The sequence below is a fragment of the Cibotium barometz genome, chromosome 53, assembly GCF_041138505.1.
Source record: "Cibotium barometz isolate CiBa-2024 chromosome 53, ASM4113850v1, whole genome shotgun sequence".
In the NCBI taxonomy this organism is placed as follows: Eukaryota; Viridiplantae; Streptophyta; class Polypodiopsida; order Cyatheales; family Cibotiaceae; genus Cibotium; species Cibotium barometz.
This window is the reverse complement of record NC_141098.1, coordinates 34888194-34904094: the sequence shown is the minus strand read 5'-3', so window position 1 is coordinate 34904094 and position 15901 is coordinate 34888194. Positions and strand designations below refer to the sequence as shown.

General features: G+C 43.8%; 1 protein-coding gene across 6 annotated transcripts in view; it reads right to left on the bottom strand.

Moving 5' to 3' along the window:
- Positions 1-1334: 1334 nt before the first annotated feature.
- LOC147608559 (uncharacterized) overlaps positions 1335-15901 on the bottom strand; it is a 200142-nt gene continuing 185575 nt past the window's right edge. For 3 of the 6 annotated variants that reach the window (XR_015264444.1, XR_015264445.1, XM_086788986.1), the window contains exons 20-22: positions 6734-6858; positions 4369-4589; positions 3978-4267 (exon numbers count right to left, since the gene is read on the bottom strand). Coding sequence is in view for 4 of the 6 variants with exons in the window: in XM_086788986.1 (XP_086645112.1) it covers positions 4003-4267; positions 4369-4589; positions 6734-6858 (611 nt within the window). In the remaining 2 variants the exon portion in view is untranslated. Of the gene's footprint in view, positions 1709-3977; positions 4268-4368; positions 4590-5938; positions 6076-6733; positions 6859-7416; positions 7802-15901 lie in introns of those variants that run through there. The other 3 variants (XM_086788985.1, XM_086788987.1, XM_086788988.1) reach the window with 3 other exon arrangements.

Here is a 15901-nt window from a genome sequence, read left to right as displayed (position 1 = left end):
TGAAGATTCAATCCATTTCATATTGTTGTATCTTTAGTGAACAATATAAAATTACACCAAATGTGTTACCTAGAAAGTTCAAGCATCATTAGTATACTAAGAGAAGATGCACTTTGTATTAGAGGTCAGAGAAAAAAAATCTTGATTAATTAAATGTTGTAAAGAGAAATGAAATGGTTTAGGGGTAAAGAGGGAGGTGTAGGTTAAGATGTATAATGTATAATATTTGAGCTATTAATGTGAAAATTATTTAAAGCATACAATATAAAAAAATCAAGGGAGAGGATGCAAGGTGATGAGATAAAATAACACAGAGAAATATGAGTATAAAAATGGGCTATTTTGTGGAGTATGGCTTCAATAGAGGGCACATTGGTGATATTATGTATATCATAAGGGATACAACACTACACTTGTAATACCGCCATAGAGGTATATTTTGCCACTTAGGATCCTTAAAACTCTTCTATTCCCTTAAAGTCTCAATGTAGTTTACCAGCTTTACTAAATGGGACATTTGGAGAGGGTCTCTTATAAGGAGACAATTAAGGACATTGTTACCCCTTCCGGGGAAACCATCTCAATACATATATGGATAGATATCATCCACACTTTGAGACTTAAGAAAGCTCATTCAAGGAAAATATTATGTAATAAACAAGTACTTATTCTCATTAGGGCAAAGGCAGTCTTTTCATAGGGTTCAAGTAGGAATATTTAAGGTAGTAATTGTGAGTCTCATGGACTTTCTAAATCAATTTCATGCATGAGGGGATTTTTAATGCAAAAAGTGAAAAAAGACAAACTTGGTCTAAGATGTCATTTTACCACCTTTCAAATTTATAGAAGAAGTGTTTTAAATATATCAAACCTCACAAATAAGGGGTTTAAAAATATCCAAACTGACAAATATGGAGTATTTAAAAATATAAAAACTCACAAAAAATAAGGGCTTAAAAAATAATCCTTAAATGCACATAAGTTGTATTTGAGAAAGAGAAAGGAAGAAAGCCTTACAGGCTTGAGGAGTTTCTAATATGGCTAAAGAGTTCAACAAATAAGCTAAAATTTATGTGGATGTTTACCATGGGATATTTACCTAAGAATGTGGCTGAAGAGTTCAACAAACAAGCTAAAATTTATGTGGATACCTAAGAATATATGAGAAGTTTACTAAATGGTGTTTATTTTTGCAAGTTACAACTATCTTGACATGTTGAAAGAGCTCTTGAAAGATTAAAGTGAATCAATTCAAAACTCCTTCAAACATTTTATTACATTTGATTTGTAATAAAGGATGCATTCAAAATCATACTATGAAAGCAATCAGGGTTTTCTAGTGCCTCTTGAAATGTAGGGGCTATTTAGGGTTTAATTTACTGATATCTTCATACAAATTAACACACATGCAAACTCTTTGTGTATGTGTGCATTTGCATGTGCACCATTTTTAGTTCATATATGTAAACTTTTGACATAAGTACCTTGAGTGTCTTTTTGATCCGGGTCGCCTATGCTCAATCCTTCTATAGGAATTTCATTATGTGTCTTCCAATAACTAGCATTTAGAAAAAGAAGAGTAGACGCATTTATGAATGGAGGATCATTCTTAGCTTGCAACATCACTAGTATGTTTTTGGAAGCACCCTCCAATCTCCTATTGTAGATATCAAACTTGATGAAATCATTTCCATTAAAGTATGCTTCCCTATAAATAAAAAAGATGTATTTAATAAAGGTAAGCATACAAGGCACAAGGCTTAACCTATGAACACATAAAAACTAGCATATCAATTTCTTGTAAGTTGTAAAGAAGTGTGGTGAATTTAAAACTTTTGAAAGTTGATTAAAGATGAAACAATAAAAGGTTTGATTTTGAAACTTTGATGAGTCAATGGTGGTTCAAACCACGCTAGAATGATACTTCTATCAAAAAACGCCTAGAGGTGTAAATTGATTCAAATGTGTGAGGCTAGTATATAATTGTTTCTAAAGTTTATGAATCTCCATCTTACACGTGAGGCTTGTTATACATGACTATGGAGCCTCTCTCATCCTCATTAAAATTTTGAGTTGACCTCCCCTCTAAACCACTATTAAAAAACCTTCCCAACCCTACTCTCCTTACCCCTCTATCCATAACACCTACCTAGCTCCATTGTCTCTCCTCCTATCCAATTAATGCCCTCCTTACTCTTCATGATCCCACTCCCTTTGTTGCATTATCATCCCCCCTCCCTTTTCCATTAGTTGCATCCCCACTTGCACACATTTCTTACTTGCACCCCTCGCTACTCGCTCTCCTCCTCCTCCTCTCACCCCCTCCTCCCAATCCTACTCTTCATCCTACATTGGTCCTTTCCTTGACCCTAACCTTTAAGTCACCTCCACATGCCTCTAGTTTCTTTTTCCACATCCTTATAACACACACACACACACACACACACACACACACACACACACACACACACACACACACTTCACCCAATTTAATAGGTACATTTTAGTTTGTAAGTCTAAGCCTTACCCCCCCCTCTCTCTCTCTCTCTCTCTCTCTCTCTCTCTCTCTTACTCAAACACACACATTATCCGAGCACAGTTTGCTATGCCTCCTATGATGGTAGAGGCCATATTCCAGACTATATGCCTGCTAGACAGATTCAGAGAGATGCCACAGGACAGATTGTCATACAAAGCTTTTGAGGCATCTAGACAGCTGGCTGAGGCAGGAGACAAAGGATCATGGTATGCACAGGTCACACATTGGTTCTCATAGCATGGCCTAGACATGGATCATCTACCACCATTCCAGTATGACAGGGATGCACCACATATCCATCTCTCTCATAGTGAGAGGAATAGAGTATTGAGACAGGACCTATGGCAGCTCTATATACGAGAGACATGGATATTGCCTACACAGCCTCTTCCACCGAAGATGCTATACTACAGAGATCACTTCATGATGAGTATCACTGATGATGGATTTATTGAGAGGCCTAGATACATGGAGGGCTTTTTACCACACGGCTCCCGAGTGGCTATTGGTCAGCTTAGAGTTTCATCACATCGATTGGAGATCGAGACTGGCAGAACAGCACAGGATCCCCCGAGGGGAGAGGGTATGCAGATTGTGCAGAGAGGAGGTGGAGAGTGAGGAGCATTATGTATGCAGATGCAGAGCATATATAGCCATCAGAGAGAGATATCCTATTTTGTTCAGAGAGCCACATTCCCTATGCCAGATCTTTGAGGCAGCAGACCAGCGCATACTGGGGAGATTCATTCTAGACATACAGTGTCATAGAGAGACATCATTACAGGCTCAGACAGCTCCAGAGGGGGGACGACTGACACAGATTACTACATTTTTCAGAGATCCATCCCACTCCCAGCCCCTACACGGCAGGGAATTACTCTCCAGAGAGCAGAGACACTCAGAGCCCGCAGCCAGGAGACAGAGGACACCTGGCTTTCGGGCACCACGCCTATACCAGAGAGAGATGACAGAGATCAGAGCTGAGTTCCACAGTGAGGGTGCGGAGCGACTGGCTCGCTTCACAGCAGACCCAAGCATGTTCTTCAGGGAGATGTGGACACCCCCTTCATTGATGTATACCATTTTATACCCCCAGTATGGTACAGGATGGGGCTAGCTAGGTTGCATATCATGATTGTATACTCCATGCATATAGCTTTGCATTCTCCTAGTAGTAGAGCTCCATCCCCTCCCCCACTCATTGTACTTATTGCACACCCAGATTCAGCTTTTTAGTTTAGTACTTTTTCATTTTGTTGGGATGACAGAGGATACCCCATACAGGTACACCGATTTGTCTCATAGGCCGAGTTCGGTCTTTTGGAAGACGTTAATAAAATCTTTCTTTCTTTCTTTCTCTCTCTCTCTCTCTCTCTCTCTCTCTCTCTCTCTCTCACACACACACACACACACACACACACACACACACACACACAAATTTCTCCCAATTGGATAGGTACGTTTTAGTTTGAAAGCCTTAAGCCATACCCTTGGTAACGGAGTGCTTGAACTGCTGTGCTAACTAGGGTAAAAGGTCCACTGAATTTAAGTGATGGTTTTGTGGAGTTTGGATTTGAGTCATCCACATTGTCATAGGAAAGGATTTGCACGCCTTGCCAAAGATGTGACGAGTCTTGTGCAAAATGCAAGTGCCCATGCTGTGCTTGAATTTCAACTGTGAGACTATCAGCAATGTTGGGGCTAACAATTTCCACACCTTGTATTCCTCTGCAAACCAACCATTAATAATTGCTTGATTAATTAATCACAAAATGAGGCCTATCTATTTTCAATAATTTTTTTAAATAATAATATGATTAAAACCTTACCCTTTGCTTGGAATCGGCTCATCTTCCATTCCTAGTATCACTTGAGGTGATGAGACAAATTGTGGTGCACGTGCGTACACAAATATGCTCACATCTCCATGTGCGACCAGATCTCTGAAGTCGCTAATGGTATATATGAGATTATCACTTCCTGTGAAGTTTGGTTTAGGATTGTACCTTAATGAGCTTCCAACCACTTCAACTTCTCCATTTGTGGGGGCCTGCTTCAAAGTTTGAATGTAAGCTTTAAAGAGTATCACTATTTCCAATTATTCTATGTGGTTTTTTTTAAATATATATATATGTGTGTGTGTGTGTGTGTGTGTGTGTAGCAACATGCTAAGTTACATTCATCATAAAAGATGGCCAAGCAATAAGAAGCCAAGCGAGTAAGAGCTGCACAATGGGTGGCTAAGGCGAGGCAAGCCCAAAACCAAATGACACTTGGTGAATCACATGTTTAGGCTTACATGGCTACTCTTATAGAGATTAATGATGATCATAAAGTAATTGAACCAACCATGTTATGTGTGGGTTTTCTCACACTTAACAAATTGGTACACTACTATGTCTTAGTGGATAAAGAAGATTGTCATAATTTGCTTGAATATGAAACATGGAAACTATTTTGTAAACTTGAACACATTAACTCGAGTGTACTAGTGGCCAAAGAACATATGAAAAGGTTGTTTGAACATCATGGAAACAATCACTTGGTCAAAAGTTTATTTGTAGTGCTTGTAAGTACCATAGAAGACGACGTACTATTAGAAAGAGTATGGAGCAAGGAGACCCAACATAGTATCGATTGGAACAATTGAAGTGCTTGCATGCAGTTGCTTAACGATGAAGCCATGATATTACTATGTGAAGAGAAACATCCCCCAAGAACACTAATGAAGATTCTACCTCCTCATCTAATGCCATTTAAATACCACCTATCATGAATCTTTCTAAGGAAGATTCTACCTCCTCATCTAATGCCATTTAATACCCCCTATCCTGAATCTTTCTCCTCCAAATCAAACTTGAACATCAAAAAACACAACCTCAATTCCCAAAGCCATTAATTTGCCAATGTAACTGCATTCTCTTCACCTTAAGCCTCTACATGAACCCAAACCCAAACTCAATATCCCCACACCTAAACCTCAACATTCTTGCACGAGAAAACCAAGGAAATAAATGGTGGGTGAAGAAATCACTGCCGTAAAGCCAAGGTTTCTATAATGGCAACTCGTGGATTTGGCTACCCAAAACCCAATCTCATATTTATATATCCAGAAGGCCATCTGCTCCAAGGCAGCATGAAGACCGTGCCACAACACCACACAAAGGTGGGTACTAACAAATCTTCTTCAAGCCCAAGAATACTACCAAGGGAACACTTAGCTATGAGTACCAAAGGTGAAGTAATGTTAAGAAATTCATTTAGAAGCTACAAGGTGGACCATTCAAGAGTCTCCATATCCAAAAAAAGATCAACTTCTATAAATAAAGGTGAACCATTCAATAATCTCCAAATCCAAGAAAAGTTTTCTTCTACAAATCAATCTTGTGTGAGCTCCACGAAAAAAAAAGTCATCGTTAATAACCTCTCAATTTTAGGATAAAATAGATACAAATTTGCCTCTTCTAGGAAGGGTAAAGAATCCTTTATAGAACCACAAGATCCCACGGCCCAAAAAGGAATGGAACCATAAAAACCTACATGGAGTTGTGCGTTGTCATCCATGCAAACAAAAAAACAAGAAAATGTTATAAATAACCAAAAGCTTTACCTAAGAGACATGTTGGAATTTTCAAAGGGAGAACCACAAGAACCAAAGCTTTACCTAAGGACGCACTTGAATTTCAAAAAGAGAACCACAAGAACCATGGCCAAAAAATCAAGGACACCCAAGAATTTTTGAACTCAAAAAGTACTAATAAAAGGTAAGCCACTTGCTATAATTTGCATTCTTTCTCCTTTTGAATTATACACAAGGAAAAAAGAGGCTAATTTTAGGTCCATGGCAATTTTAGGGTGGTATTAAAAAAATGCTCAACTATTTTGCATTGAAAATTTTAGTGATATAAAAAGAAAAACTGCTTAAAAATACTAGTTCTAGTAAGTTCCAGAGATAATTTTGTCAAATTCACACATGCTAATACACAGGAAAAAATTTGAAATATTTATCCAATGTTTCTATAGAGATTCAAGCTCATGCCATTGATCTCAATATCGATCTTATTTTTTTTCTTTGATTTTATGTCTTGATATCAACTAGTTCTAGATTTCTTGTCTTTCTTCTTCTTTTGTATTTGTTATGAAGTGTCTTTTTATGTTGGATCTAGTAAATACAAAGTCAAATGGAGAGCACACCTTGCAAACTCCAAGCAAGTTGGGCGAACCATAAGCTACATGATCATTTGAAAGTGGATTGAAGGACACAAAATTGTTTCTCCAAGACCAAACTTTATCTTCCAACGCAATTGGTGGAGTGTCAACTGTGGCCAAGCAATATTACATTAGAACAAAAACATGAATGCTATCATTAAATTATGATTGAAGGAAGCTTTAAATGGAAAATTGTTAATAATTTTGTCCAATTGCCATTGATAAGGACACTTCTTTTGTTGGAAAATCAAAATTCTTGGGATTCAAACCAAACCACTTGCAAAAAGTTACAAGCGATTTCTCATGCCGTTAAAACTTGTATTAAATCAAAGAGTTATGAGATCTTTTTTTAATTGATACCTCAAAGTCTATGTGAAGGTATAGAAGATAAGGTTGATTGCCACATAAAAGAATTGTGTACAAGCAAGTAGCTCTATATTGCTATTGACTAGACTTGTGTGCAAGCATTATTTTTCTCAAGAAATCCCACTAAAACAGTGTAGTGCATGTGTGTGCGTTTTTTTTTTCTTTTCTTTTTTTGGGAAGCACAAAAGAGACTTCTATTAAGTAAGAAAGAACAAATACAAAATCACAATTGAAAGCCAAAGGTCGTGTGTGACAAAAATCTCAAACGAGAGTACTATTAGTTATGCTAATTAAACAATCAGTATCAACAATGGAGATGGCGCCCTCATGGGTAAATTGTATTTAATATAGGTTTTGACTAATTAAGATTATAGAAATCGGTTTTAACCCATAAGGTCATGCCCTTCTTAATCTGATACATCGACCTGGAGTCCTTGTTTTACAACCCAACATAATACTCAGCCAGAATATTATAATACGTAGTTTGGGCTTCATTGAGGATCCCACTTAATACAAACTGATTAACACTCTAATCATGACAAAAAACCGCATCCTACATAATATCTGTGTAATAGTGTTCCCAGTTTTCAGAACTACAGTAAATACAAGTTAGCAAAGTCCATCATATGACATGTTTAACACAATAAGAGGGTCAGTCCCTTGCATGTCCCTAATGATCATCAGAATCTGCATGCAACATAGATACCAGTGAAGCATGAATAATAATTTTTTAGAGCCAAAGATATCTATTTGAAAAGCAAAAGAGCGAATCCATTCAAAGAGTAAAAGAGCCAAAGCTAATCCACGTACAGGTATGCAATACATCTTTCTTATTTAAATGATGAAATCATCAAAAGAAAGAAAGCATGTTAATATGCAGCTTTCACCTTGTACGTTAGCCTAGTGTGATTGAGTATTGGGAGGCCATGGTTCATGCACTAGAGAGACCAAGTGTCCAGGCGGAGGCTTCTATCAAAATGTTTGGCCAAGAACTCTAGGCACACATGTGGATGATATAACTATTGATATTAATGATGAATCGCTCCAAAACCAAAATTTTCCCTCTTTCTTACTCACTCAACAAAACCCAAATGAGAGCTACCCAAGCTTTGATACCATGAAAACAGAATAAAGGGATACACTGGAGACGCACTTAAACCATAGTTACTCTCATTTCATCAACACACACAAGGTAGAGAAGCTCCATAGCTTTCCTTCATTGCACTCCACAAAACAAAGAACATTTTACTAATGATAAGTTCACACTCAAATAACCTAAAGCTAATGTTCTCACAATTGGCCAGCTGGATGCGGCCATTATTGTCCACACAACACACTGCTAGACTGGTGTCCACATTGTAGCCGAATTCCTTGCGTCCGTGAAGCTCCTATTTTGTAGAGAGTTGAGTACTTTGGCCTCCTTGGCCACAATGCTTCATTTGCTGACACATTGCACACCTTTCTAGGGCTTGTCCCCACTGCTAGTCAAGGAGGCTGCATCCAGAACCCTCCCCCGCCCCCCACCCCCGCCCCCAGCGAGACGGTTCCCAACTTAGCTCCTCATCGGGGGGGATCCCAACCCCCACGATTCACGTCACTAGGTGCTGGCCTCTAAGATTCCTGGTGCAGGAGAGTGGCACACCGCTGGTGTGAGGGAGAACCACCATCGGACTTCTAGAGCAGAGTGGCATTGCCAGTCTGACAGGTTGCATGAGGATACGGTTTTGAAAGAGAATTGTTACGAGCACGAGCAGCGCTACTGGGTGACGCTAGGCGGAGCAAAGCAGCACAGGGCGACGCTGGCTGCTGCACAGTGGCAACGGCGCGTTGGCGGAAGCAGACATGGCCGGAGATGGGCAGCGCATAGTAAAACAGGGCGGTGCACAAAAATAGCCGAGGGGTGGTAGAGGAAACCCCTCGATCAAAAGCTTGAAAACGATGATGGTGATGATCGAAGATGGTCTTGCACTCTCCCATGAACTCGATGATGATATCGATGAAGGTGAAGATAATCTCCAAGCTTCAATGAATGAGGAGAAGGGAGAGGTTCATGATTCTTTTATACCTAATCCTTTTTGCCAAAAGCTATCACAATTTGCTTTTACTTTTTCACTATGCTTTCCTCTTTATTCTTTTAATAATAAAATATTGCTCAACTTTTGACCAACTCTTTTATGCTTTGCTTTTTTGGCTTCAAGGCCTTGCTTTTTGGCCCTGGCTGCTTTTGAAAAAGCGCCTTTTAGCTTTCTGATCCAGCTCAGTCTCCTCTTTCCAATAGTGCCCTTAGCTCACGGTCAACTTAGTTTGATTTTTTGCTTTTTCTTGCTTTTTGTCCAAAACTGGTGCTTTTTCCTGAGCCAACTTCATGATCCCTATTCCCATGCTTTCATCAACCTATCCATGTGTCCGGGCATGTGTTCCATCATGTGAAATAGAGCTAGGAGGGCCAAATAGTTACACCCCCTCCCTTGTAGGTGAAACTTTCTGATCGAGCTTCCCCCCTTCAGCTCCTTCTCCATCTTCTTCTGATGCCTCCCTGTCGAGGGAGCGGGCATCTTTGAGGAGACGGTGGCCCCCATTCCCATTTGTGTGATTGTGCCTCATGGTTAGAGTTTCAGGCACGGAGTACTTGATCTGGAAGGAGTCGATTTCAGCTTTGAAGTGACATGACCCTGGCATTTACTGGAGTTTGGATGTAGCCCTGGAGGTTTGTGCTTCTCCAGATCCGACAAGAGGAGTACACGCCCGTATCTTAGATTAGACCGGTTTTAAGTGGATGAGTGGGCTTGTGGATGAGGTGGCATGATTGGTATTCTGGCAGGCACTACTTTCTCTAATCATGCACCCGTCATTCTATCCCTAGAGGACAAACATTTGGGCACCCGGATTGCAGACAGCCTCATTTAGGATTCCAAGATTTACAGCAGGATAGAGAAGATTTGGGAGAGTCTAGATTTTCACATTGGTTCAGCTGCTGCAAGAGCTTTGGATGCAGGCCTTGGAGAGATCAACACTTCATTCTAGGAGGCCGCACAAAGCAGACTGGCTAGCTTCGGAGAGCCGTCGGAGCCTAGCCTCCTTGCAACGGCTTCACGACAGTACCTTGGACAGCCCGCGGATTGAGGCCCAGTTGGGTGCAGCCCGTACAGAGCTTAGTTCCATCAAGGAGTCAAGGGTGGGGTACAAATACCATGCTAGAGCCTCCTTTTGCACCTAGGTGGACGACAGGGTCGCCAGAGATTTCTTTGAGATTTCAGGCCCACAGAGGCGGAGGGACAATATCCACAAGTTGCAAAGCCAAGATGGATCCATAGTTGCAGACGTTGGATCCCCCCTAGGTGCAAGCCATTGCCACAAATTTCTTCTAATCTCTTCTCATGGGTGCCCCCCTATCCTGTCACGTGCTAGATGCGCGTGAGCAGGTCTAGCAGCACATGAGAGAGTTCGTCCCCCCCCCGCTCTTCCCAATTTGATAGCCTTTTTTCCCCGTCGCCCGATTTGATTCATGGCACATATAGAGGTTTCATCCAGGATCGGAGGTTTGTGCTTCTCCAGATCCGACAAGAGGAGTACACGCCCGTATCTTTCTAGATTAGACCGGTTTTAAGTGGATGAGTGGGCTTGTGGACGAGGTGGCATGATTGGTATTCTGGTAGGCACTACTTTCTCTAATCATGCACCCGTCATTCTATCCCTAGAGGACAAACATTTGAGCACCCGGATTGCAGACAGCCTCATTTAGGATTCCAAGATTTACAGCAGGATAGAGAAGATTTGGGAGAGTCTAGATTTTCACATTGGTTCAGCTGCTGCAAGAGCTTTGGATGCAGGCCTTGGAGAGATCAACACTTCATTATAGGAGGCCGCACAAAGCAGACTGGCTAGCTTCGGAGAGCCGTCGGAGCCTAGCCTCCTTGCAATGGCTTCACGACAGTACCTTGGACAGCCCGCGGATTGAGGCCCAGTTGGGTGCAGCCCGTACAGAGCTTAGTTCCATCAAGGAATCAAGGGTGGGGTACAAATACCATGCTAGAGCCTCCTTTTGCACCTAGGTGGACGACAGGGTCGCCAGAGATTTCTTTGAGATTTCAGGCCCACAGAGGCGGAGGGACAATATCCACAAGTTGCAAAGCCAAGATGGATCCATAGTTGCAGACGTTGGATCCCCCCTAGGTGCAAGCCATTGCCACAAATTTCTTCTAATCTCTTCTCATGGGTGCCCCCCTATCCTGTCACGTGCTAGATGCGCGTGAGCAGGTCTAGCAGCACATGAGAGAGTTCGTCCCCCCCCGCTCTTCCCAATTTGATAGCCTTTTTTCCCCGTCGCCCGATTTGATTCATGGCACATATAGAGGTTTCATCCAGGATCGGAGGTTTGTGCTTCTCCAGATCCGACAAGAGGAGTACACGCCCGTATCTTTCTAGATTAGACCGGTTTTAAGTGGATGAGTGGGCTTGTGGACGAGGTGGCATGATTGGTATTCTGGCAGGCACTACTTTCTCTAATCATGCACCCGTCATTCTATCCCTAGAGGACAAACATTTGAGCACCCGGATTGCAGACAGCCTCATTTAGGATTCCAAGATTTACAGCAGGATAGAGAAGATTTGGGAGAGTCTAGATTTTCACATTGGTTCAGCTGCTGCAAGAGCTTTGGATGCAGGCCTTGGAGAGATCAACACTTCATTATAGGAGGCCGCACAAAGCAGACTGGATAGCTTCGGAGAGCCGTCGGAGCCTAGCCTCCTTGCAACGGCTTCACGACAGTACCTTGGACAGCCCGCGGATTGAGGCCCAGTTGGGTGCAGCCCGTACAGAGCTTAGTTCCATCAAGGAGTCAAGGGTGGGGTACAAATACCATGCTAGAGCCTCCTTTTGCACCTAGGTGGACGACAGGGTCGCCAGAGATTTCTTTGAGATTTCAAGCCCACAGAGGCGGAGGGACAATATCCACAAGTTGCAAAGCCAAGATGGATCCATAGTTGCAGACGTTGGATCCCCCCTAGGTGCAAGCCATTGCCACAAATTTCTTCTAATCTCTGCTCATGGGTGCCCCCCTATCCTGTCACGTGCTAGATGCGCGTGAGCAGGTCTAGCAGCACATGAGAGAGTTCGTCCCCCCCCGCTCTTCCCAATTTGATAGCCTTTTTTCCCCGTCGCCCGATTTGATTCATGGCACATATAGAGGTTTCATCCAGGATCGGAGGTTTGTGCTTCTCCAGATCCGACAAGAGGAGTACACGCCCGTATCTTTCTAGATTAGACCGGTTTTAAGTGGATGAGTGGGCTTGTGGACGAGGTGGCATGATTGGTATTCTGGTAGGCACTACTTTCTCTAATCATGCACCCGTCATTCTATCCCTAGAGGACAAACATTTGAGCACCCGGATTGCAGACAGCCTCATTTAGGATTCCAAGATTTACAGCAGGATAGAGAAGATTTGGGAGAGTCTAGATTTTCACATTGGTTCAGCTGCTGCAAGAGCTTTGGATGCAGGCCTTGGAGAGATCAACACTTCATTATAGGAGGCCGCACAAAGCAGACTGGCTAGCTTCGGAGAGCCGTCGGAGCCTAGCCTCCTTGCAACGGCTTCACGACAGTACCTTGGACAGCCCGCGGATTGAGGCCCAGTTGGGTGCAGCCCGTACAGAGCTTAGTTCCATCAAGGAGTCAAGGGTGGGGTACAAATACCATGCTAGAGCCTCCTTTTGCACCTAGGTGGACGACAGGGTCGCCAGAGATTTCTTTGAGATTTCAGGCCCACAGAGGCGGAGGGACAATATCCACAAGTTGCAAAGCCAAGATGGATCCATAGTTGCAGACGTTGGATCCCCCCTAGGTGCAAGCCATTGCCACAAATTTCTTCTAATCTCTTCTCATGGGTGCCCCCCTATCCTGTCACGTGCTAGATGCGCGTGAGCAGGTCTAGCAGCACATGAGAGAGTTCGTCCCCCCCCCGCTCTTCCCAATTTGATAGCCTTTTTTCCCCGTCGCCCGATTTGATTCATGGCACATAAAGAGGTTTCATCCAGGATCGGAGGTTTGTGCTTCTCCAGATCCGACAAGAGGAGTACACGCCCGTATCTTTCTAGATTAGACCGGTTTTAAGTGGATGAGTGGGCTTGTGGACGAGGTGGCATGATTGGTATTCTGGCAGGCACTACTTTCTCTAATCATGCACCCGTCATTCTATCCCTAGAGGACAAACATTTGAGCACCCGGATTGCAGACAGCCTCATTTAGGATTCCAAGATTTACAGCAGGATAGAGAAGATTTGGGAGAGTCTAGATTTTCACATTGGTTCAGCTGCTGCAAGAGCTTTGGATGCAGGCCTTGGAGAGATCAACACTTCATTATAGGAGGCCGCACAAAGCAGACTGGCTAGCTTCGGAGAGCCGTCGGAGCCTAGGCTCCTTGCAACGGCTTCACGACAGTACCTTGGACAGCCCGCGGATTGAGGCCCAGTTGGGTGCAGCCCGTAAAGAGCTTAGTTCCATCAAGGAGTCAAGGGTGGGGTACAAATACCATGCTAGAGCCTCCTTTTGCACCTAGGTGGACGACAGGGTCGCCAGAGATTTCTTTGAGATTTCAGGCCCACAGAGGCGGAGGGACAATATCCACAAGTTGCAAAGCCAAGATGGATCCATAGTTGCAGACGTTGGATCCCCCCTAGGTGCAAGCCATTGCCACAAATTTCTTCTAATCTCTTCTCATGGGTGCCCCCCTATCCTGTCACGTGCTAGATGCGTGTGAGCAGGTCTAGCAGCACATGAGAGAGTTCGTCCCCCCCCCGCTCTTCCCAATTTGATAGCCTTTTTTCCCCGTCGCCCGATTTGATTCATGGCACATATAGAGGTTTCATCCAGGATCGGAGGTTTGTGCTTCTCCAGATCCGACAAGAGGAGTACACGCCCGTATCTTTCTAGATTAGACCGGTTTTAAGTGGATGAGTGGGCTTGTGGACGAGGTGGCATGATTGGTATTCTGGTAGGCACTACTTTCTCTAATCATGCACCCGTCATTCTATCCCTAGAGGACAAACATTTGAGCACCCGGATTGCAGACAGCCTCATTTAGGATTCCAAGATTTACAGCAGGATAGAGAAGATTTGGGAGAGTCTAGATTTTCACATTGGTTCAGCTGCTGCAAGAGCTTTGGATGCAGGCCTTGGAGAGATCAACACTTCATTATAGGAGGCCGCACAAAGCAGACTGGCTAGCTTCGGAGAGCCGTCGGAGCCTAGCCTCCTTGCAACGGCTTCACGACAGTACCTTGGACAGCCCGCGGATTGAGGCCCAGTTGGGTGCAGCCCGTACAGAGCTTAGTTCCATCAAGGAATCAAGGGTGGGGTACAAAATACCATGCTAGAGCCTCCTTTTGCACCTAGGTGGACGACAGGGTCGCCAGAGATTTCTTTGAGATTTCAGGCCCACAGAGGCGGAGGGACAATATCCACAAGTTGCAAAGCCAAGATGGATCCATAGTTGCAGACGTTGGATCCCCCCTAGGTGCAAGCCATTGCCACAAATTTCTTCTAATCTCTTCTCATGGGTGCCCCCCTATCCTGTCACGTGCTAGATGCGCGTGAGCAGGTCTAGCAGCACATGAGAGAGTTCGTCCCCCCCCGCTCTTCCCAATTTGATAGCCTTTTTTCCCCGTCGCCCGATTTGATTCATGGCACATATAGAGGTTTCATCCAGGATCGGAGGTTTGTGCTTCTCCAGATCCGACAAGAGGAGTACACGCCCGTATCTTTCTAGATTAGACCGGTTTTAAGTGGATGAGTGGGCTTGTGGACGAGGTGGCATGATTGGTATTCTGGCAGGCACTACTTTCTCTAATCATGCACCCGTCATTCTATCCCTAGAGGACAAACATTTGAGCACCCGGATTGCAGACAGCCTCATTTAGGATTCCAAGATTTACAGCAGGATAGAGAAGATTTGGGAGAGTCTAGATTTTCACATTGGTTCAGCTGCTGCAAGAGCTTTGGATGCAGGCCTTGGAGAGATCAACACTTCATTATAGGAGGCCGCACAAAGCAGACTGGCTAGCTTCGGAGAGCCGTCGGAGCCTAGCCTCCTTGCAACGGCTTCACGACAGTACCTTGGACAGCCCACGGATTGAGGCCCAGTTGGGTGCAGCCCGTACAGAGCTTAGTTCCATCAAGGAGTCAAGGGTGGGGTACAAATACCATGCTAGAGCCTCCTTTTGCACCTAGGTGGACGACAGGGTCGCCAGAGATTTCTTTGAGATTTCAAGCCCACAGAGGCGGAGGGACAATATCCACAAGTTGCAAAGCCAAGATGGATCCATAGTTGCAGACGTTGGATCCCCCCTAGGTGCAAGCCATTGCCACAAATTTCTTCTAATCTCTTCTCATGGGTGCCCCCCTATCCTGTCACGTGCTAGATGCGCGTGAGCAGGTCTAGCAGCACATGAGAGAGTACGTCCCCCCCCGCTCTTCCCAATTTGATAGCCTTTTTTCCCCGTCGCCCGATTTGATTCATGGCACATATAGAGGTTTCATCCAGGATCGGAGGTTTGTGCTTCTCCAGATCCGACAAGAGGAGTACACGCCCGTATCTTTCTAGATTAGACCGGTTTTAAGTGGATGAGTGGGCTTGTGGACGAGGTGGCATGATTGGTATTCTGGCAGGCACTACTTTCTCTAATCATGCACCCGTCATTCTATCCCTAGAGGACAAACATTTGAGCACCCGGATTGCAGACAGCCTCATTTAGGATTCCAAGATTTACAGCAGGATAGAGAAGATTTGGGA